Source organism: Haliaeetus albicilla, chromosome 19 (assembly GCF_947461875.1).
Source record: "Haliaeetus albicilla chromosome 19, bHalAlb1.1, whole genome shotgun sequence".
In the NCBI taxonomy this organism is placed as follows: Eukaryota; Metazoa; Chordata; class Aves; order Accipitriformes; family Accipitridae; genus Haliaeetus; species Haliaeetus albicilla.
Window position 1 is genome coordinate 8,494,732 of NC_091501.1, and position 24,974 is coordinate 8,519,705.

Below are 24,974 nucleotides of genomic sequence, written 5' to 3' on the forward strand. Positions count from 1 at the left end.
ACTAATGGCCCCATATATTCCTTCAACAGTTCAACTGTCTCAGCTCTGTTCAGAATGTGTTCCTTACATTACAGGCTCTTTGCCGGAAAGGTTATAACCAAGTTAAAATTCCGTATTAGTGTGAAACGATTCTGCAGGAGTTAAGAATAAGTGACATAAATGCCTTTATACTTACAGAAATACACACAAAAATAATCAATCAAGCTGAAACACAGAAGCTTCAAACTTAAAAGAACAGACAGACTTCTTGTTTAATTTTTTTGATTTTTTTTTATTTGGGAAAAGTGCTTCTTACAAAAGGCAGCTGCAAAACAATACGTTATAGACCTCAGAACAATTTCTCATTCCATTTAAAAGTGAAAGGAGAGGCAGTCTAGGGGACAAGAGCAGCAGGAGAACAGATCACGGGGCATCCACGAGTCAATAAAAAACAGCAATAATGTAATGCAAGGTTAAAATTCCTGTGCTGGGGCTTTGGTGGCAAAGTAATTTCTCAATGCAAATTACAGCCAGAAACTGCATGACTGCCTTTGTAAGCAGTAACGCACATAAACTGAACAGCTTTACCAGGCAACCTGCCCAACTCAGATGCTGAGAGGCACGTGTACCTCAAACCAGCTGACAGGCACAGCAATTCCCTAGTGAAGCTCACGGCTTAAGTGGTTACACCAAGTTCTAAAACTTACAGAGCGATAAAGCTAAAGGGGCCTCTCTGGTGTTCCTCTGACCCCACCTTGGCTAACTGGATTTCTGCTCCTGGACAACCCTAATCATACGCATGAAAGAGAGCTGGTGTATTAGGGAGTGCCATCTATTAAGTTAAGCGATAGTTAAGATCACTGCCGCAGACTGGGCTGAGACCACTAAACCAGTTTCATGTCCAATTGGAGGCTAGACTTCATGCACCAAGAGGGGATGAAAGATGGTTTTGTTATTTTTAACTTACACAGAGTCTCCCCATCCTTGAGGTCCAACTCTACATTTATCTGTATATACACATAGAGAGTTCTCCTTTCACAAAGACATTTTCCTTTCATGCTAAACACAGTAAAAACCCAGAACGTTCACACCTGGTTCTGGTTACACAGTAGTAATAGTAATGTGCAAGTAAACAAGAGACCAAAATCACAAATGAAGATGTGTACATGAGGGGGCTGGAACAGAGCTGATGCCAGAAAGAGAATATTTGTATCTGGCCTCAAGTCAGAAATATTGGTACAAAGACAGAAGAAAGGCCATCAGCCAATTTACATCCCCACTGCATGGCCACTGCTCATTTTTGTATCTGGGCTCTTCAAAATGAGTGTGGAAGTCCTGTAAACACTTTAACCCTGGAACTGGGTGAACTCTGTTGGGTACACAGATGAAGCAACAAACCTAAGCTAACTGTTTGACAGTTAAATTCATTTTTACAAAAACTAACATTTTTAAGATTTATTTCTTGTTATTTGTTTAAACAGAGGAAAAACAACACTCCTGGGGTGGGAGGGGATGGGAAGAGACAGACCCTGGGTAAAAGTTATTACAACAGCACCTGGAATTGATTGGCCTGCCTAGGAGAAACACAGGCACTGCCACAACACCACAGGTAATAGCTACTGCCTGAAGCCAAGATGACAGTCCACACTCCACTGACAGGTGCTATAGATCCAAGTCATAGTAATCTTCCAGCTCATCATGAAACAAGTCCCACTCGTCCTCGGAATCTGTTAGCTCATCGTCACCTCCTGCTGCCAACAGCATAAGCAACATCTCACCAAGCTCAAAGGTCACCACCTCATCCTCGTCGGTCTCAAATGGATCACCATTCTCTCGCTCCTCAATGAACTCCCAGAACCGATTCCTCCGCTGGGCCTGCAAGTGGAACACAAACATTTCCCCAGGTGACCAAGTGATACAAGGTAGGAGGCTTCCCAGAGGCTGACAAGGTTCAGCCCCCAGCATACTGCCTGACATACAAGAAACCATGTTTCTCTTTCAGGGAGACACTGACCTCCAGTAGAATTTACCCTTATACACCCCTATTAATGCTACCCAACATTTCTACTTCAGTATGTTGGTGTACTAGGAAAGTTTTTAAAATTCACTCTTTCCATCTTGACCTCCAGCATTCACAAACTTTAGACTACAGCCTCCTTCAAATTCACCATTACAGAGGTCTATCAGAAGTAAAAAAAAAAAAAAAAAAAAAAGAAGTGTCAACATTTCCCTGTCCTCTTCTCAAAGCAGCTGAATTAACACACACTCCTCTTGCACTCTCTCTGTATAGAAAGGACAAAAAACAGCAGCACTGACCCGGTATCTACTTGATGTTCCCACTTTGGGTCTCTGTGGCTCCTCTCGGCGGCCGTCAGGATAGGCATGTTTGTAAAAACAGTTCCCTCCAAATGGACAGCTCCCACGGCCTTCATCAAAATACCTGCATGGCTTGTTGCTGGAAAGGAAAATATCGCAACCCTTACTCACAGCAGACCCCAACCAGACTTCAGAATTGCATTTACCTGTAGTCCAAAATGATCTCAGGTACCATTTGGAGCTGAAGGTATTTTGTCAGTATAACACCGACGTGCAGAAATGATGTATTACACAATGTGTGTGGGTCGATGCATGCATAGGGACACTGATGGCTCGCAGTGCACAAGCTTGTACTACCTTATGGCTACACCACCAGCGTTTTGCTTATAGAAGGGAAAGATTGAGGTCAAAGAACATAGGAATAGCTTTGCGACTGTGCGGTTGCATGCATCTGTGGGCAGATAGGCAAGGACGCACTCCACACGTGGTGGTGGAAAGGAGGTGTGAGAGGGCTTTACATCAACACCCTTCTTCTCCAGGTGTGCCTTTATCTCTGCAGTCTCAACTTGACAAAAGGCTGCAGTGCTCATACCTCATTGCCTCCTTGTATTTCTGAATGAGTTTCTGCTTCTCTTCCTTCTCCTCCACCCAGTACTCACTTGGAATGACAAAGTTAGATGTGATCCGACATTCTGGGCAGGACCTGGGGAATGAACAGACTGTGCTGCAAAATTCCACATTACAGGGCGCTCGCTCTCCTAAATTACAAGTCATGGCATATATATCCATCTTTAAAGATGTATTGTACCCACACACTTGCTGTATGAGCTTTTCAATCTAGACTCTCTCTTACACATGAAGATAACCTAAACTCTCCAAGAACTCAATGGCAATGGCAGCTGGTCAGCTTGTCTCAGAAAAGCTCGAAAAAACACTTCACACAGACTCCTTTTTCTTTACAATTAAATAAATTTATTTTCGTTTGATTTCTGTATTTATTTGATTGGAACTTTGTTTTTTTAAAACAGCCTTTCAATGGAAAAATGTTTTGTCAACTGATTAATGAACTAGGGCGGTAATGAATTAAGAAGCATACATTCTGAACTGGTTAATCTGTTTTCTAATTCCTGGCTGGGTGTCCAAGACACAAACAGTAACCACTGGACAACATGCTACTAAATAAATGAAAGTTATTTTCTACCATTAATTGAGTTTTGCAAACTTAATCCATATTAACCAAATCAGAGTGTACATGTTATCCCTAACAATTATTTCACTTCCAAACTAAAGTTAGTATGCATTTAATGCAGTCTCTGTGCAGTCTGCATCTGGAAGTCTGTTGCAAGTTGTCACAAGTTACTAAGTTCTTCCACAGTAACAAAGCACAATCGAAATGGGAAAGTGCCTCACTTTATAATCTTGCTCTCAAATTGCTTAGCACTCCTCCACTTGCGGATGCACTTGAGACAGTAAGTGTGGCTGCAGTTGGAGAGGATCCCAAAGCGGCGCTCACTAGGATTAGCTTTTTCATACACCACCTCCATGCATATCCCGCACACCATGTCTTTACTACGCTGGACGGCAAATGAAAGCTCCATGTCCTTCTCGTGAGCTTCAATGCAAGACTGAAAAGGAGAGACAAAGAAAACGACTCCAGAGACAACTGGTCACCTGGTGAACTCTAAGCAGGTTTTCAAGCTCAGTTTTACTCTGCTGTTTTGCATAATGAATGGAGTATGATTAAGCTGAAAAATCTTTATCCAAAAAACCAAACTTGCTCAGATGGAGGGGAACAATCAATACGGAGTTCAAATTCCTTTCTTCAGACATTGCTTTTAAACATGAGAAAGGCAATCTAAAAGACCATCCAGTTTTACTAGGCAAAGAACAAAGCTTTAGTATCTTTAAGCAGACTGCTCTCCCAGCACAGATAAGGAAACCCAGCTGCTTTTAAATATGGCCCTGACAGGAAACAGTCCAATTTACAACAGGAATTTCATTCACTGCCTGACCTGCATGCACCTTCAAATGAAAGGAAACTAGTGACAAGTGATTGTGGGGAGCTAGGAAGCAATAACTTAGAGCTGTTTAACACCAGACAGTTGTTTGCTTACCTTTATGTGCTCGGACCTCTGTGCAGCATCAATTGGATGCAAGACCTGCAGTCCACACATATCACACACATCCCCATGAATATACACGCAGTTTTCTCCATAACGACATTCTCCTACTGCAGCATAGGGGCACAGCTCCTTCTTTATCTCCACATCTACTTGCTGCTTTTCATATTCTTCCTCAATCACCATTTCCTGCAAGGGTGCTTCAATGCAGGAAGGAGCAGCTGGAAACAAAATTAAGGACAGTAAGCAATAAATTCAGACTGAAAGCACTGGGAGCAAGAATACACTGTTTTAATGCAAAGTAATCTTTGGGTAACCCTGCTCAAGTTATCCAGAGAGAATAATAAAAACAACCAAGGTTCATTTCAGTCCAAGTTTCACATACCCTCAACCTGAAGTAACAGTTATTTTTCCACTCAAGAAAGCATGACCAATTTCTTCATCCTTCAACCCAGACAAGACTAAAGCTATCAAGGTTTCAGTGGCCAGATTCAGATCTGTTTACAGCCTAAGTCTGCACTGGAAAAAATCTCACTAATCCTCAGCAGCTTAAGTACATTTTTATAAAAACTGGTTCAGCAACAGTTAAATACGGTTACAAATCTATCACTGCTTTGAGAATCAATTTCAGATCAGCTAAAGTCAACAGGCTTTTTCCCACAAATTACACAGCTGAAGCAATAAAAGGTATATCCAGCATAACAAAACACCAGTATGGAAACACCACACCAGCAGTTCCTTATGTGCAGGTTAATTAGCATGTTGTTGTTCAGCCTGGACAACAGACTTTCACTTCTAGACTCCCATGCATCTCCATGACAGACACAAAAGCTGGGTCCACACCTCTCACCAAAATAACTTGATTCCAGTTATTTGCCAAAATGCCTATCCTAAACAGATATCTGGTGTCAGTCAGACATGTAAACCTAGCTTTAAGAAACTGAAATTCAGAATATTTTCATTGCATTCTAAGTTAGCCATCAGTTTTGCAAAATCCTTAAGTAAACTCCCTTACCTAATTCTAAACTGAACCGAAATCTGTATCATTTCTCCTCCCCACTTAGACAGCTACTGCCTAACACTTCTCCCTGTACCTCTTGAACATACGCTTGTCTGTGTCACCACAAGCCAAACAGCCTTTTGAGATAATTACATAAGTAGGATGATAAACTAAGTTATAAGACAAAAGCAGTCAGTTTGAAACTGAAGACATAATAAACACAGGAGGACAAGAAAGCATTACTATATTCAGATTAAACACCAGGAAGAACAGCAACTGGACTTCGTTTACATAACCAGTAGCTGTTACAAGACTAAAAAGTCATCTAGGCTATAAGAAAGTGTAACTGTCATAAGGTGTTTGAGCACTAGATTTGGAGTAGTAAGCAAAAAGTATCAAAGGCATACTTGGATCAGTAAAAGTAAAGGACAGACTCCTTCTCAAAAAAAAAAAATCAGAGGCTGCACACTCAGTTTTCATCCCCATGGAGCAAAGAGATACAATAAGCAAGTATCAGCCTGTTAGATTCTGGACATGCAAAGAAAAAGCGGGTCCCTCAGAGCTCACAGTTTTGGGGCATAAGCAAATATTGAAGATTAGCATAGGAAAATATTGGCTCTCAAAGTAAGTTCAAGTCTGCTTCTTGAACCATCTCTGACGTTAGAGGTCACTCACACTGATCTTGGATCAGTCTGTTTGCTAGAAACATACTTTTCAAAAAGCAAGTGAGTGACAGAGTAGCAAGTCAACTGTCAACCTGCTCATTTTTCAGTAAGAGATTTCCAACCAAAAAAGCTTCATTATCCCTTCTTCCCCATGAGTTCTAGTAAACTGGCACCATGAAAAGTAAGAAGTAACCATATAGTAGGCTCCACCTACTCTTCTGAGTAGCTGAACATAATATGAAAATTTGTATTTATTAATGGAAATTTCCACCCCCACCCCCCCTTTTGAAATCCACGGTCTCCACTTCCAACAGAAGTAACAAAAATCACAACTACCAATCAGTTTCTATTCCCTCAACTGTCATTTTTGCCAGTGTTTTTTCTAGTTAACGTTGTTACAGATTTTTTACCTAGTTGCTTCACATGACTTCTGACATCTTGTTTGACCCTTACTGAGGAAGGAGAGTTTAGTAGATCATAGCATGGATGGGCAGAAGCCTACTAGACAAATGCAGCTGAGTTTCAAAGGAATCAAGTGATAAAGTACTTCTTTTAATGGGGCTGGGAAGATGATCTTTACTTAAGGCAATCCTATATCCCTGGAAAATGCATTCTTTGAAAGAAGAGGCACATCTGAAGCTCCTAACAGAAAAAATTTCCAGTCACCTGCACTCCTCTCAAGGGTATTTTTTGTCAAAATTTTATTCAAAAGGATTTTATTTGTTTAAAAAAAAAAAACAGAAACAAAAAAAACCCCAAAAGCACTCTATTACTTGAGGTTCTTTGAGAATAAAGGCTTTGAAGTCTTACCCCTCCAGAGACTGACTTAGAAACCCATTTATTTATTATGCTGGTCCGTGAAAGGAGAGAGCAGAATTTCACATCTTGGCACAAAACAAGTATAGAGTTGTTACTTTAAACAAACAAGCCACCACCAACAACAACTACTTATGTCAACAAGCACAGTACAGCTACTAAATTCCAGCCCAGTCCACAATACCATGCTTGCACAAAAAAGTACAACCAGTTCTTAGTGACTAGACATCTAGATAAGAAGATACAGATCTATGAATGTCAGTCTTTAATAATGGCTCTGGGTACTTCTACATTATGAGAGGGTTGGAGAGGGAAAAACATGCTAAAAGTGACATTAGGTTTCCAGTCCCAGTCTTCCATGCTGTCCCAGCACTTCCCCTCAGCAAGAGTTGTATTTCTATGAAATAAAAATTAATTAGTATTTTCACTTCTGAATATCTTAGCTTCCATAACCTAGAGCCCTGCATGCATACCTCCTGTATCTACTGCACTGTATCTGCTACAGTTTTGCTACCTCTTTGAAAGCAAAATTAGACAAACTCACAAGACATCATTGCCTCAGTAGTTCCGAATCAAACATCCCTCATAGAGCAACATTTACTCTCTACAATTCTGTCTGCAGTTTTCAAAACCACTATTCTCCAGTAGGTGGACCCAATCCCTATCTTCTCATTGCCATTTCACAGTCAACAGGGTTAAATTCATACAAGTGAAAAAACTAGTTCATTACCTTCAATTCACACACCACGTGCTTTCACTCCAGGACACACTTTGTAGCATCAAATACATTCATCTTGTAGCAGCAGGAAACAGCCACCCAACTCAGAGTGTTTCCTGTATTTCTGCCTTTCCACTCTCCCTCAATTATTCCAGAACATCTAGCAGCAGCAGCAGCAAAACACATACAGAAATGTGGTGCAGCTGTAGATCAAACAAGTGAATATCTGAAGAATCACCAGTATTTTCTTTGCTAGGCCTTGAGGTCATCTTCAAGATGTCAGGTCTAGTCCCAAATCAGAGAATCATCCGCATTAGCAGAATGTCTTGTCTCATAGTAAAAGATGAGCATTATAGCCCAAGCTACACATGGTTAAGCTGCCAACCCTGAATCTTCAGCATTTGCAAGACAAAACACACAGGCTTCTAGCTGATCTTGAGAAATAGGATCCATTTTAAAATTTCCAAGTACCTGTACATTTCTCCAGGCATTTGACAAGAATAATCTGTAAGGCTTTAAAGCATATACCATGGAACCATGCACACATGTTCGTGATCACTACAGCAAGGTGCTTCATTTTTTTATAGCTTAATAAAGACAATGGCTCCAGAAAAATGAAGTTTTCAAAATGCAGCTTTTAAGAAGTCACCATGGGAATTAGCATCATGTAGCGCTGTTCAGAACAGAAACAGCCGACTCTGTTTGTACATTAAAATACATCAAATTTCAAAGGATATAAAACAGAGAATTTCAAACAAGATTAAGAGAAGAGAATGTCACTTAACTTAATCTGTGGCAGCCACAAGTTTCCACAAAAAATAAGCCTGACCCCCTAGAAAAAGGAACTGCTTCAGTAAAACTGAGTTAAAGGTATAATGAAATGCTCTTATGCTTCAGGAATTTAGGAGAAAGCACCAGCTCTCCTGTAAGGAGTAGGTGTATTTAAAAGATCTCTGGCTGTTCAAACTAGCAATGAAATGCTTCCAGTGGAGGGCCACGCAGACATTAAGGGGGCTGAAGCCCATGAAGACAGACTGAGGAAACTGGACTAGTTCAGCTTAAGAAGCGATCTTATTGCTATCTTCAACTACTTAATGGAAAGGAAAAAAAACCCAACCAACAAACAACACAAAGCCAGACTCTTCTCAGGTGTGCACATGACAAGAGACAGAAGGCAGGGAAAAAAAATCCAATCACATACTAGGAAAGAGTTTTTCCTTGTGGAAGAAGTCAAACACTGCAAAAGCTGCCAAAAGGTTACGGCATTTTGAACATGTCTGAGGACAGAGACTGAAATAAACAAAGCCCCTGGCAACCTGACATAGCAGGCCCTCCTTTGAGCAGGAAATGAACTAGATGAAAACTAGAGGTCCCTTCCAATCTAAATTATTCTATTCTGATTAAATATATTTAAAAAAGGGGATCCTCTATCTCAAACACAGAAGCTGTATCTTTTATGACAGTAAGGTGACATATTAACAGGTAGAAGACAAGTTTTCATTCCTTTGGACTATACCCAAGTCACAGATTCACCAAACAATTCCATATCAAACTTCTCAACGACACTACCAAAATGTTAACGTCACTTGACCATTCCTTTCCTCTTCACCCTTCCTCAAATCAGATCAGAGCAGGCTCCAGCAGCACCCTGTAACATTGAGAAGGTAATTCTCTTTTCAGATCTGAGACTCTGAGTAGTGCTGTGGAGACAAAAAGTATAATCTGAGCACTGTATGACAACTTCAAAATTTTCTGGATGCAAGGTGTCTATTTTGGAATCAAACAATTATTTGAGTACTCATGGCCATAAGCCTTCAGTTTTAGAGAGCCAAATATTAGAAATTATGCTAAAGTAAACACCTTCAGCCTACTCTTCACTTAAATTTTAAGCCCTTGGGCTATCTTTCTGCAGGGAAAGCAGATGACAAGTATGCTACTTAAACAGTCTGGTCCATACGATGAGCTTCTTCAATCTCATTCTCAACATGACCTGTCACAGTAACAGAAAGTCAAGTCTCAGAAAGGCAACTAAAATAAATGATTTTCAGCTTCTGGTCTGAATTGCCATGGGATTCATGAAAGCAAGCATTAGGCTTCCATTCATTCTACAGTAATCCGTATCTCCACCAAAAAAACCTTTAAGAGACTGCAAGAAAAACCCAAAACAACGGCAGCAGATTATCTTTCCAGAGTAGTGATATTAATTGCATCGCCAGTATTTTCTTCTCCCATCACATATGCAAACTAAACTTCAAAGAAGGAGATTCTCCAAGTCATTCAGAGCCACAACAAGAAGGGGCCAGTTATGCAGAGACTGTCTTTAAGTATACCTGGTTTCAGAACATCAGGACAGCAGTAGTTAGTAACTGACGTGGAATGGTCCGACTACTAACATCAGAAAATTTAAACATAAGGTAAGGACAGATCGCATGAAGTGATAAATAAATATGAATAGCTGTACTCAACAAAACCAAAAACATTAAAATAAACAGACTACATACAAATTCTTGACCCATGACAGAAATTTACTGTTATCCCATGATCAGCTTACCACGTCCACAGTATGGCTGCCCAGGGACAAACTCTACAGCGTTCACCCAGTCTTCAGCACCTACTCCAGCAGCTGCCAGATCTATATTTTCATCTTCTATCTCAGCAATAATTTCTTCAACCGTTTCAGGGAGTGATGCGAAGTCTGAGGATACTGAGGGATAAACTTCTGCATCTGGATTCACATCAGTCACTTCTTCCTCTTTCAGTGGCTTGGTATGTTCATATCTAAACAGTTAAGACACATCATGTCAACTCTTCACAAAAAGATACCTCCATAAAGCAGCCCAAGGTATTGGAAATAAACTGATTAATATGTAAGCACACTATTCTGAAGGAGGACCTAGAAATGGCTTGAAAGAAAAAGCCACTAATGACCCTTTATAGAGACGCGCTTCCACTTCTGTAATGTCAGCACTGCTTAAGGAAACGGAAGGTAATCCATGATTTTGGGGGAAACTGAGCAGCATGCACAATTTTTACTTAACTTACATAGAATGAACTTCAATTATGTCCAAAACTGGTCACATACCTATTATGCATGTGCAGTATTACTGAATGAAATAAATTAGTTCATTCAGCTTTAAAAAGAGAAGACTAGGGGCAGATATTGCTGTCTTCAACTACCTCGTAGGAAGCCACACGAAAGATGCAGCCAGAGTCTTGTCAAAGGTGCAGCAATGACAGCCAGTAGACAAAAGTCCAAAATGAGAAGTTACAATTAGGTGTTAGGAAAAAAATTCACTGTGAGGGCAGTCAAACACTGGAATAGGTGCCCAGAGAGGCTGCATGATCTTCATCCTTGCAGATAATCAGAACGTGACTGGACAATACCTTTGAGCAACCTGACCTAGGCTGGCTCTGCCTTCAGCATGGCTCCAGAGATCCCCACCAAAATAAGTGATTCTTTTCTGTATCTGAGCATCTTGCCTCATTCGGATTTTATGTTGAATTTTACTTATTCCTAATGCCTCTTTCAACTTACGGTGGAAAATGATGCTTAGAACACTTTGAGTCCTACCTTTGATCCCACTAGCAACAGGAAAGCACCATTTCCCTCAAAAATCTGTCTTCCAGCAACTAGTAGACTACGTGGGAAAATAAATTACATGTGTACCTTTTAAGTCTTAGATATCTGCCGACTAATTTCAAGAATAAAGGGAAGGAATTTTTGGAGATCATACAAAACTTTTAAGCAACTGTGATTCATTTACCTTGCGTCAGACTGAAAACAACAAAGTCTCACGGTTCTTGCATATTAAAGAGATGCTCCCAACCAAATGTCAGCTTTGAACTCCTAAGGAAGCTATGAAGCACAAATTTAAAAGTCAAAACTTCAGACTTCTACACCAGTGGTCTCCAAGTGGTATGCATGCACCCCAAGGGGTGCGCAAGACAATCCACTGGGGTGCAAGAACAAAATACTAGAACTTCTTGTCATACTTCCTTTTTCTAAAAACCACAAGAATTAAGTTTTACTAATATTTAACACACAGATTGACAGTGATGTCCTCACTCGGTCTGTATGTCAGAGGGTCCCACATATGGTATGCGCGAGGTGTCCTCAAGGAGGAGCAGGTGTTCCACCACGCAGCGGGGTTGACAGTGGCACCCTCACTTGTTCACTCACTTTCAGCATATTTCAAAACATTGCAGTTTGTTTGTGCCCAATTAAATGGACTGACAGATTATATTATCCTGTTTTACCTAAATTAACTGGCAAAACAAACAAGTGGCTTAAAAAGATTCCTGCAAATAAACTGTGGACTGATGACAACACTGATAATGTGAGCACAACCAAACAACAAGGAAATGTCAGAACTAACACTTCTCCTACTCCTACCACGAGCTCTTCATTACAAGGTAAAGACAATGCCAGCCTAATCAGATCTGAAAGAACTTGGCAGGGGGGGAATAAGTAAATCGAGATTACCGAGACAACTACTTGAAATATGGATTTACATCCACTATTATTAATGGTGAACCTTGCCCTCAGCGTCTATTGTGGTATGAAGCCATCACAGTTAGCAAGACATTTAAAATCTACAGTTTCAGAACATGAAGACAAATCTCTACAGTTTTTTCAGAGATGTTTCAAGTCATGCGATACTCAATCTAGTACTTTACAAAACTTCACAATAAATGTTTAGAAGCCTCTTTTGAGGCTTCTTATATAATAGTAAAAGACAAAAAGCTACGTACCATTGGACCACTTGTTCTTCCTGCTGTGGTAAAAATGACTGAAATAATGCATGGAAAACAATATGGTGACAAAGTAAAACACAGTCCTTTGTCAGCAAATACTGTTGGGAAACACGTAGAAAACACTGCTGAAGATGTGAAGAAACAAGCATTAGAACAAATTTCGCAGTGTGGGAAATTTGCTGTATGGTTGGATGAAAGTACAGGTATTTCTAACATGTCTCAGCTTATGACATTTGCTACATTCTGTTTCAATAATGAAATACATGAAGAACTACTTTTTGTGAGCCACTAAAGAAAAGATGTACTGGAAGAGATACATTCTCAACAAATGACTTCTTTAATTAAAAAAAAAAAAAAGATGTACTGGAGGAGATGTACTCTCAACAGTAAGTTATTTCTTTAATAAAAACAATGTTTTATGGAAAAACTGTAACCAAGTGTAACCACTGATGGAGCTGCTGCTTTGACTACAACCAAAAAAAAAAAAAAAAAAAAAAAGGTCCAGGGTAAGGTTACAAGAGATAGCACCACACTAGAAATTCATTTACTGCATGGTTCACAGGCAAGATATTGCAGCAAAGATGGAGCCAGAAGTGCACAAAGTGCTACAGAATGTCATCAATATAGTTAATTTTTAAAAAACCAAGACCTTTAAATAATCCAATCTTTACAACACTTTGTTATGAGATAGAGAGCAACCACGAAAATCTTCTATACACAGAGGTTTGCTGGTGATCTTGTGGTAAAGCGCTTAAAAGTTGCCAAAGCTGAGTTATGCATTTTTCTTTCACAAAGAGACAAGTGTTCCAAATTTGCTGACCACTTCTGTGATGACAAGTCACTGTCAGTAGTATGCTACCTAGCACATATTCTCAAAAAAATAAACACACTCAATCTGTCCCTTCAAAGTAAAGCCAATGCTTTAAGAACAAGTAACTGCTTTTTGAAAGAAACTTTAGGCATGGAGACAACATTTTGAAAATGGCTGTTCTGAAACATTTCCACCATTATGCAATTTTGTTGCCAAAAATTATGCGTGTCAACTATAAAAAAACTCTAATAGCTTGTACACTTAAAAAACCTGGATGGAAACAGAATTCTCTAACATGTTTAAAAAAAAATCTTCCAAACAAAGAGTTTCAGTGGGTTTTGGACCCATTTGTTAAAAATATAAAAATGCAACACCTTCCAATTAGTCTGCAAGAACAGCTGATTGACATCAGGCGAAGATGGAAATTTACTAACCAAATTTTAACAAAAAGTCTTTGCACATTTGGTACATAGGATTGAAAAATGGGTATCACGCATTAGTAAACACAGCCAACAAAACACTTCTTCCTTTTGGATCTACATATCTTTGTGAAAGATCTTTTTCAGCTATGACAGCCATTAAAACTAAGTACTGAAATAAACTGAACTCAAATCGCCATATTACAAAATGTTAAACTAAGATTTCAAAAAATAATGAAGCATATTCAATCAACATTAGTGTCAGTAAAAAAATATTGTTACTAATAATGCTTTTAGTGAGAGCAAAAATTGTTTTGGACTTAAAATATTTATAAAGCATTGTTTATTTCATCTTTATTACATCCTTCTTAAAATTCTGATTTTTGTTGTATGTTTTATATTGTACATAATGTATTAGCACAGTAGTATATATATAATCTATAAATATATATACATCGAGGGGCTGCTCAAAAATTTTTCACTGATGGGGTGCGCGATCAAAAGTTTGGGGACCACTGATCTACATGGTCAAGAAAGCAACATTGGCACATACAAGGCTACAGAGACACTTATTTTTGTTATCTTTCTTATACATAGTAACCATATATTAAACACGAAAATAAAGCTAACTATGAACTACCATATGAAGTCACCATGCAAATATTTCATCATGCATTAGAGCTGCAACAAGAGAGAATGTTAAAACTCCTGATAAATTTTAATAAAGTGAACTTAGGATGATGCAAACATCCCTAAGCCTTTGTAAAGCTTTGCTACACTAGGAAAGCACCAGTTTCCTTTCTTCACACTTCTTATTAATTTCAGGGGTATAGGTTAAGTCATATTATGTTTTCATAATGTAGGGCCATTTTGTACAGGCAGTATTTTAGAACCTACATGACTACACTCAAGTTACTTTTCCAAACTGGCAGTTCAAGTGTCAGAGTAGCAATTCCTGAAGAGACACATACAATCAGAAAAAAAAAAAAAAAAACAAAACAACAAACAAAAAACCTTACCTGTTCAGGCTTTTATGACCACTCAACAAATGTAACTCAGTTACATCAGTTCAGCTAGTTGAAATCTGAGACTACATTCAAATTAATTTATATACTCTTCTTATTAACAAACAAAAAATCCCCCACGCCCTGACAACTAGCATTTTTACCAGTTTTCATCTCGTCTTGCCTTTGCTATTTATTTCCATAGCAAAGCAAACACCACAGTATTTAGCAAGAGAAGGCAGTTTGTGAAAAGAAGCTATTTTTACAGATTTCTGAAGTTGCTGTGAAAGAGGAAAACACTTTAAGATTTATTGCCTTTCTGTGAGCTCTCTACTCGGGGACTTAAGAGTGAAATTACTCCCCTACAAGATGGTCAAATGCATTTCTTTACCTGCAACGATCTCCGTAAGCACAGCATCCTCGCTGATAATACCTGCACACCATGGCAGACTGACTAGTGGAGAGGTCATGGGAGTAGCGACAGTTGTCTCCTTCCTTGCAAACTCCATGCATGAAATATCTGCAAGACAGAAGATTACTGTGAATTAAGGAGAGGCACCGAGGCTGTAAAAGTATCTGAATGACAAATTATTCTATAAATCAAGCTATGCTGAATTAAGAACACCACTAACAACTCATGGGACCATGTCCCAGTATAAACATACAAATTACATCTGAGAGAAGATGAAGCCTTAACTGTTCCAGTGAACTGCACTGCACATTTAGGGACTTATGCTTACACATGCCTGAAAAAAAACGTGTGAAGCAAACTTTATCCTGGGCTATGACACAGAGAAGGAAGAGTCTTGGACAAAGTAGATGGGGACAAAATTTTACTTGTAGCTCCTGTGTTCTGACACCAACAAAAACTTTAGAGAAGCCCACCACTGAACCCAAAAATCAAAATCAGCCACACCCTAAACAATTTTCCTGAGGGCTTAAATCTATTTTGAATTTGTAAATAGTTCAATCAAAAGTAATTTCCTCTCCAAGAATGCAAAACATGTTTATGATGGATAACTGCATTTGACAAAACATACACATTAGTTTTTGCCATAGGAGCCAAACACTCAGTAGAAGCACCCTGCTTCAGTACTGTGCTGCTTATATTGGAAGAACTGAGTGGAGTTTCAAAGCTTTTGAGGGCAGTTTACTGAATTTCAGCATGTCATATAACACGAGGTTAATTGAGCATCCTCAAATTCAGCTATTCAAGAAAACCGAACAGTGACTTTCCATTTAGTTGAAATTTAAACCTAGAAGACACAAGCTTCTTTAAAGTACTGTAACTATTCAGACTCGGTATGCTCACATCAAAACTACAATTGAAAATACATCTTTGCCAATCAACATAGAAGTACTAGCCAAGGAAAAAAACCAACCAAACAAAAAAAACCAACACCAAAACAAAACTAACCACTATGTAAGAACTGAATCCATCAACATGTTTACCAACACTTCAGTTTACAAAGAGAAGCAGTGGCCCCAGATACCAAGTAGCAAACTCTGAACTCATTGGAAATATCAGGACCTGGTAAACAATAAAGATTTGTTAGGATTGAGGTCTCATACAAATTCTTCACTTGCGTATAAAACGTCACTTCAGGGAAGGTTGAGATGCAGATTATACCCTTCTAAACCTATCCCGCTGCTGAAAGGGGCAGTCCTGCCCTCGTTCTGTTACACACTTTCGCATTGGTACTACCCCACCTACGCAGCCAGAAGAACCAGGTCATCCGACCAGCTGACTGTGCAGCCACACAGCAGTACAGCCAGCACAAGAGACAGAAGGATCATCTTTCAGCAGCCCAAACTAAGATTAGGATAGCTCTTCACAAAACAGCATGTTCAAGTCAATATTCCTAGACTTAAAAGGTGTCAACTCATTGAATTGCATGAACTTCTGCATAGGTACTTAGTCTGCTGTATTTTTAAGATGTCAGATAAATCGAAGTGAATGATTCACCAAACGACATAAGCAGACCTACATTTGTAACCCAGTACTAGGGATCTATTAAAACCTGAGGCAAGTCTTAAGACGGCTGATAACCTTCCATGTGCAAAACCAGTGGTATATTCAAAGTACTAAGAACAACAAAAAAACCAAACAAACACACACACACACACCCCCAAAACTAAAGCGGTTTTATAAACCACCAGCTGACACTTGCCATCAGGCTGCAATTCACACTCAAAACAATCACCTGTCTGTACACCATAGCTGCATAGTAACCGGGCAAGAAATGTGGTCCTACATAAAAGTGGTATAAGACCAAGATGAGGCTCTGCAGGATATTCTCCCCAGAGAGACAAGTACCCTAGTCAGGTTTGCCAGGTGGCTGCACGAACAGCTATGCCAGCACACACCAGGAATAGGATGTAACAAAAACAAAACAAAAAACCCCCACACTCCATAAACAGCACTCTCTACTGTGAACAAAAAAAAAAAGCAGGAAAAAAAACCCACCACCAAAAACCCACCACCCACACCCCCCCACCAACACACCACCACAACCCACCCACAAACAAACCCACCTCAAAGCCAAAAAACATGGAACAACCCACGAACTCGTGGAACCAGAACATAACTGGAATTTCTGGCTTGCTTTTAAGAAGCAAGAGTCACACACCAATAAGGTAAAAAACAATTCGGGTTGTTAAACGTTTGTTCTTGTTAACAACTGTTATCTCCACCCTTTGCTTATTTCCACACAGCATTGCTTCCCCCACCTGCTGGGGCATGCAATTTCATAGCCACTTGCTGACTCAGATCAGGGAACGGAGCTTCAGATGTAACCTGACATTCCTTTTGCTGCCCCCATCGTTATTTTTAATCTAGATCAGATCACTGTTCAGCCCCACTGCGCAGCCACGCTGCTACTTAAGCCAACAAAGCGTTGGGACACCACTATGGCTGAAATAAGCGACTAAGAGAAAGGCATTAGCCTGAAGTGAGGACTTTCATCAGTAAGTACCTGGTCAACATAACTTATGCTGAACACATAAGCCTCAAAATTGGGCTCTCCCACTGCTTGTTAGACAGAGGAAATAGGGCTCCAAGTCCCACTCCTCCTTTCCCAGCTTATGTTAGAAAATCCTCTGCAAATACAGCTTCTGCATAATTCTGAAAGTTGTCACAATTTATTACATTAAGATGGTAGGCTATAAGGGGAAAAAAACCAAACCTGAAACACTCATAAGCTCAATTTAATTCACACATTACTTTTAAAGGCCTGCAATCCTACACGGCAAGCTCTGCCTCATCTGAACAAGAATGCTGGGGTGGGAGGAGAGAAAAATGTGTTTCTCTAAGGATTATACCAACTCCCCCCACGTCGACAAGAGGTAGGGTTTTTTACTTTTAGGTCACAAAGAATTTAAGATTTCACACATGCAATTGCTGTGTTTGACTAAAATATGCTTTGGTAATATCAAAAAATAAACAGAGTGCATTACTTTTGGTGAAAGGTAACAAAACTTCTGTTGGAGAGTATCTTTACACACACAAAGTATTCAATTTAACCGTAGCTTTACACAACAGCAATACCAGCCTCTTGTTTCTGATTACAGGAAAAAAGGATCCTTGAAAACTGAGAAATACACGAGTTATCTGCCTCACTCAGTGACATGTAGAGGGATATCTGAAATTTGCATTCTGTCAAGTACCCAGAGAATACATTAAATTTCATCTGAAAAACTGGATCAAGACAAGTATGTAGCTGGATTTTCTCTGAGCATCTATGATGCTGTCATCCAAAAAAAGCACTTACCCTGGCAGCAACCCTCTCCATCTTCCCTATTCAGATATACTAGCATAATTTGGTGAGGCTGCATGGGGAACCAGACCAGAAAACTCATTGGGGTCCAAACCCGGATCAACTCCCCAGTTCGGTTCACTGCATGACTGTACAAAACATGAGTGATCCCAACACACAGAAAAACCACAGAGAAGTAGTAGTTGCCTGCACTGGCATTTTATCACTGAAAAACATTTCAACTCATGTCTAGTTACGGATGCCTTGATCAAAATAGCACATCCTGATTTTCACAGGGTACTTAAAGTCACAGAAATCAGGCTTTGCACATCCAAAAGTCTCAAGTTGTAGACAAGATCCAGTGGGCATTTTTCGGAACTGTATAGAAGAAACACTTGCCCAAGGCCATAAAGCAGATCATGTCTCCCACTCCCTGGAATTCCAACCACTGGAGAGAGGTCAGATGTTACAAGTGCTACAATAGATTTACTAGAATACTTAAAATTTTCAAGTTTATCCAGGTTTCAACGACCTTGATTTCCATGATGCTTTAAAGTGTAATAATCTACTGAAGATTGTCTTCCATTGCTAGAATAATATTACTTCTATTACTTTCCATAAGCTACAGAAAAAGAACGTGCAATGCCTTTATCAAAAGGACACTGCAGTGTTAAACACATAACTGCAGTCTAAAATCCTGAACATGGAAGCATCTGAAAGAAGCTAGTACTTCTTATTAAGTCTTTACCCCTGTAATCCTATTAGTGAAATCAATATGCAATACTTCTTTCCATAGCTTTTGAAGCTTGCAATGGGTTTGCTTATTCAGGTGTGGTTTTTTCTCTACTTCAAGGCCACTTAATTCTGCTTTCAGGTAACCCCACTTTGTTTATTTAACTACTGGTTTTGCTGAATTAGAATATCACACCCAGCGACAGGCCTCCTTCAAAAATTGAGACATTGCCATGACTGGCAGACAGGGAACCTGAGGATAATAGCCAACTGCAGTCATTAGCTTCTTCAGGTGCCATACAGAGACTGACAATTCCCAGAGAAGAGGCCAGGCACCCTGTTCTAGCACAGCACGTGGGCGTTCAGCCACGTGAGCGGCTGATGAAATTCTACATGAGTTAGTAACCTTAAAAAAAAAGGAAAAGAAAAAAAGTAGGTCTTAATAGCATTTATCGCCTTGTCCCTTCTTCTCCATAACCTCCTTCAGCACGAAGCTAGTGGGGAATCCAGAACAGAGCAGCTAAGAAAGGGGCAATACAAGCAGGCTGTTAAGAAGTTTGCACTCCACACCTTATCACTAGTGCTCCACTGAATGAAGGAGGCATACTTCATGGATTCAGATTCCTCACATTGAAAGACTGCTAAGTCTTTCTTTTCAGAAAGAGCAGCAAAGATACAAACACACAGACAACTCTCAAAATACACCAATTAGTTGCTAAGGGTTTTATTTATGTTCAGTTATTAAACAAACGAATGAAATGTAATCTATTTACATCAACTTGATGACCTGAACTATTATTGCATGACATCTGGAAAACACAAGTATCTAGAGCTAACAGTGTCAAGTCTTTGGAAAACAATGTTGGTTATACTACTTCTCAATAAAACTACATATCCATCTGAACCTGGAAGGACAGAGAAACTTGGCAAGAACATCATTCTTTCTCTTATTTCAAACATATCAATAACAAAAGGATCAGAACATTAAATAAAAAGTAGTTAAGAGTTACAGTTTTATTCCCCTGCTGTTTATTCCAGATTAAAAGATTATACATTACACACCACAAAAGCATTAAAAACTGCTAAACCATAGAAGCGATGTATGAAAATTATTTTTGATTGTCTCTTAAAGAACATGATGAATTCCTACATTTCACCCTGAGACTTCTGAAATTTAGATGCAAGAAAAGCAGAAGGGTAACATCTGCAAAACTAGACGTCTAGGAGAAATCAAAGTCCTTCATCTTAGTCGTTGTGTCTCTCACTCTGAGGTATCAATCATCCATCCCAAGGATATCACACTGGCATAATAAAACTCATTAACCAACCAATTTATCATATCAGGTATTCGAAGGAGCAGCAAGAACTTATTCTACCAATTCTAAAACTATCAGTTCTGATAAAACAGCAGTATTCCTTCACCAGCCATGAAGTGCTAAGTCTTTATACTGAAGGGACTACTATCTCCCAGTTTTTCAGGCAGCATTTACTGTCACCTATATGAAGGTTCAAGCAAATAAAGCCTATAAATGAATAGAATTGTGCTCTGTTACTCAAAACAGAAACTGCTCTACCTATCACATTAAAACTCTGCATTTCAAAATTCAACCCCTTCATCTCACAGTTAAAACCTCAAGCTCATTTACGAAGGTAAAACAAGATTTAATAGTATGAAATATTATTTTCTTGAATAGGAATACATCCTATTGAAACCAAACTTAGAAAAACAAAACTCTTATCACACATCCCCAGAAGCTCAAGTCAGAATTGTTAATTTCACTTTCAAGTCTGAGGAAAGCTACTCTGTCTACAACTTGAATGGCCAAGTAAAAATAAACAATAAGCAAGCAAGTAATGGGATAACTAGTAGGATTTGTCAAAAAGAACAAAGAATGGAGAGGTTCATTAGGTCTAAAGCCCAGATCTCGTTGTTTAAGCTCACATTAAAGCACATTAACCCTTACAAAAAAGTAGCTTTAACTTCCCACTAGTCCTGTGTTTGTAAATAAATATGCTCGTTAGACAGACTCACTGCACTGCATGGCACTGATGAACTCGACTGCTTCTGTACTACAACAGTCACAGCCTTCAATAAATTGATTTATTGTGCCTGTTACCTGAAGGGGGGGGGGGGGGGGGGGAAGAGGGAGGGAGAGAGATCTCACCAATCCATTTCACCTAATTGAGCCTTTCGATTTTCAGAAATTACGAGGCAATCTGCACAGAGGGAGCACTAACCTATCCCCTTGCAGCTCACTCAAAAGCCGAGCTAAGCATCACACCCGGTCATTTCCTCGTCACTGGCCTACGTTTAACTGCCATGCATCAAATATTAACCCGGTTATTCATAGGCAAGACTCTTTGTATGCAGAAGTACTGGGAGAGAGCTGAGAAACAGCGCTTCTCAAATGGACACGTTAACAGTGCATTAACCAAAATAAACAGTGATCAACAGTTAACAGGAACGTGTTAAATACTGCAGGGTATACTTAACAGCACAAAAGAGAGACACAGCAAGGAAGATCCCTGTGAAAGGCAAGCAGCGTTTCTTAATACTGCTATTTCAATCTGCAATTGGCACAAAGGGAAAAATACCCAGAAGAGAGACGGAGCTCACATCAAGATCTAGAGCCTCTTCCCTTTCTGCCCAAGGGATGTTCCTTTTTGCTTCCAAGTGACTTGAAAAGTATTTGCTCAGAAGCACATTCAGGTTAAACGTAATTTACGATTTTATTTAAATAAAAAAATAAAAATAATCATTGAAAAAAAAAAAGGATCAGGTGCTCCTTAATGCTAATCTTGGATTACCACTTGCTTTCATATAAAGTAATATCTTTCTACATTCACAAAACTGGTTTATATTCCTTTCAGCCTGCAAACAGAGCAGCAGTGTAAATTTAAAAATAGTCCATCTGGCAAGCTTTACAACATGCAGTGTGATTTGCATAACCCCATATAAAAGATTTATCAGAAATACAGTTTAAAGGAAAATACAAATAGAAAATGACGCAGCATACGGAATCTTAACGTAACTCAAGCAGCAGCACTCCTCACATTTTGCAGCCTATCATGACTTATTCCCATTCTCTGGTTTAATAAGTAATTCTTGCTATATCAATCACGAATCCGTTTCCATTTTAAAATTTTGATTCAAACGGGCAAGAACTTAAAACAGTTTGGTATTTCCTGCTCTATCGCATTTTCTGGAACGCGGTTACAGGACTTCCCTTCTACAGTCTCCTTCACACCGGCCACTGCGGGCATATTTTCACACAATAAAAAGTGGCCCACGGCACCTCATAAGGAGCCAGCGAGGCTTCCGACCCCTCCGGGAAGGCGAGGGGACGGTAGCCACACGCGATTCGCACGGCGGAGCCGCAGGGAACACCCTCCCGTAAGGCAAGGCCGAGAAGAAAGGCCGCAGCCCGCGCCGCCCCCGCCCGCGGCTCGGGCAGACTAGGCCCGCAGCGCGCTCGACGCCAGCCGGTACTTCCGGCAATGGGCCGCCGCCGCCGTCGCCGCCACACTACATCCCCCACAAGTCCCGCCGCCGCGGCCGGTTTCCGCCCGGAGCCGCCGCAGGGCGCGGCGCGGCCCGGCCCGGCCAGCTGCGCAGTTTGCCGCAGGCCTCCCCCGGGGCGCCGGGCGGGGCGGGGCGGGCCGGGGGGGTGGGGGGGGGAAGGGGGCGCTGCGGCCGCGCGTACGTGACCGTGGGGGGAGGGGAGGGCTGAGGGAGCGGCGCTGAGGGAAACGGCCGCCGCCGCCGCCGCGCGGGGGGGGGGGGGGGAGGGGACAGGGACGGTCGCGACCGCGGCCACGACCGCCACCCCCCCCCAACCCCCCCACCCCGGCTGCCGACAGCGCATACCTGCAAGTGACCTGCTTGGTCCAGCCGCCTCCTCCCGGCCCCACGACGGGTGGCGGCACGGCTGCGAAGTCGAAGGCCGCGGCCGTCGCTCCCGCGACGGCGGATGTTCCCAGGGCCGCTGCCGCCGCCGCCGCGGCGCCCGCCGTTGTTCCCAGAGCCACCGCCTCCGCCATTACTGTTTATCCCACTCAGCGGCAGCACCGGAACTTCCGGGAGCACATCCTTCCGGCCGGCCGGGCGGGCGGGCGGACGGAGCGCAGCCGGGCGGCGGCGGCGGCGGTGGGGAGGAGCGCGGGCCGGGCGGCCAACGGGCAAGTGCGGTGCCTGAAGGCGCGCGCCGGCTCCGCCCCTCCCCTCCGCCCCTCCCCAGCCGAACAAGCGGCTCCGATTGGTGGAGGGGAACGTCCAGGCGGGAACGTGCCGGGTGGGGGAGGGCGCCGGGCGTTACCGCCGCGCGGCGCTGGCCGTTGTCCCCGCGCGGCCTCAGCGACGTAACGGCGGGCCGGGGCCTTCGGTCGCGGCCCGGGGAAGGGCAGCTGGGCCGCACCGCGGGGACCGGGCCCAGGCGGAGCCCGGCAGACCGGGCCTCGGAGGCCGCCTCGCCCCACAGTCAGCCCCGAGGAGCGGCAGCGCTCGCCTGACGGGGTGGGGCCCTCAGAGACGCCCAGCTGCCGGCCTGGGCTGCGCCGGTTGGGCCGGCTTAGTCAGGGGCGGGAAACGGGCCTTGCTCTGGAGGGGAGGACACGGAACGGCAACGTGGCGCCGGCTGCGGGCAGGGAGGGGGTGGGGAGCAAAGCGAGCCGGTGGCACCCCGAAAGCCCTGACCGAAAACTGGCACTAGGCCACCGGAGAGCTCGGTGCTGCTGAAACACGACATCCTTCTGCCATAATAAATCCTGCTCGTGAAACTTTGCCTGCTCTGCATCATGCCCTTGTCTTCCTACTGCCAAGAGTCTTAAGCCAAGTACTAGACACGGCCTGAAAAGACAGAGTGAGAAGCAGGGATGCAGGGGCAAGGTGAAGGGAGAAGTCTGTCAGTGCAGTGTTACTGATATTTTGCATATCTATTTCAAAATGTATTAAAAAATCAAATATATTTAAGTTGCCAGTCACTTCAGAAGATACTGAAATTAAGACTTTGTTCTAAAAGTAGACAGTAGGACACCATCCCGAGATGGCAGGACTTGAGGAAGTGCACTAGAGAGGTCAGAAGAGGTAAATCTCTTTCCAGGTTGCCTTGAAACAATGACTTAAGTGCCCTCGAATGACCTGAGAAATGAAGTAATGTGAATGCACTTGCTGGCGCCTTCTGGAGTATGCAGTGCTGTGACCTGGGCAAACAGAACTCTAAAGTAAAAGGCAGTGAAGTATACATACAGATTGTAACAGACTTCAAACCAAGGTAAAGGTAGGCGTCAGAAAAAAAGATGGCCAAAAGCTGAACTTCACAGGATTTGGTGGACAGAGGTTGGGGCACAGAGACTTTTAATTCTTGGGAATTAACATAGTTGGTTGTATAAGACCAACCTTCACCCAAGATACGGAGCTGGAATCAGATAAAGACCTCGATCTAGGCTTTCTATGCAGCATTGATAGACTCCCTCCTGAGATCAGCAGCACAGTGTTCAATGCCGGATAGTTTGTAAATTTGGTTCCACAAATCCATATTATGAGAAAGCCAGGATGTTCAATGGAAAACTTACCTGTTAGAATCAGGAAGCTGTTTTTAAAAAGTTCATATTAAAAAAAGGAAGCGTTTTCCACACCTGATTCCAACACTGAAACGTAAGAAGTTCAAAAACCACACGAGGTTTGTATGCTCAGTCTTAAGTTCTGTTAGAAATAGCTGGAGAAAAAAATACTTCGTATTAGGAAAAAAAGAAATTAATCAAATACTTTATCACCAAGCCATTAAGATAATCTGGAAAGGTTTTTTTGAACCATTGGAACAATCGTGGAAATCTGCTGATAAAAGTACAAGGATGTAAGCCTTTAAGGAAGGACAGACTAAATCAC

General features: G+C 41.6%; 1 protein-coding gene across 1 annotated transcript; it reads right to left on the reverse strand.

Moving 5' to 3' along the window:
* Positions 1-244: 244 nt before the first annotated feature.
* On the reverse strand, positions 245-23,223 carry MKRN1 (makorin ring finger protein 1). Its single transcript, XM_069807529.1, has 8 exons — positions 22,959-23,223; positions 14,995-15,123; positions 10,166-10,392; positions 4,410-4,636; positions 3,706-3,920; positions 2,888-2,998; positions 2,296-2,434; positions 245-1,854 (listed from the first exon to the last, which is right to left on the reverse strand). The coding sequence occupies exons 1-8, from the start codon at positions 23,129-23,131 to the stop codon at positions 1,642-1,644; spliced, it is 1,434 nt and encodes a 477-aa protein (XP_069663630.1). The 5' UTR covers positions 23,132-23,223; the 3' UTR covers positions 245-1,641.
* Between the last annotated feature and the right edge of the window lie 1,751 nt (positions 23,224-24,974).

What these genes read in the sequence shown, in the direction of transcription:
- MKRN1 (XM_069807529.1), bottom strand. Translation starts at nt 23,131, where the DNA reads ATGGCGGAGGCGGTGGCTCTGGGAACAACGGCGGGCGCCGCGGCGGCG. An exon ending in AGAGGTCCGAGCACATAAAG is followed by an intron (nt 3,921 to 4,409) that starts GTAAGCAAACAA and finishes TCTCCTTTTCAG; the next exon opens with TCTTGCATTGAAGCTCACGA. An exon ending in AAATACAAGGAGGCAATGAG is followed by an intron (nt 2,435 to 2,887) that starts GTATGAGCACTG and finishes TTTCCTTTCCAG; the next exon opens with CAACAAGCCATGCAGGTATT.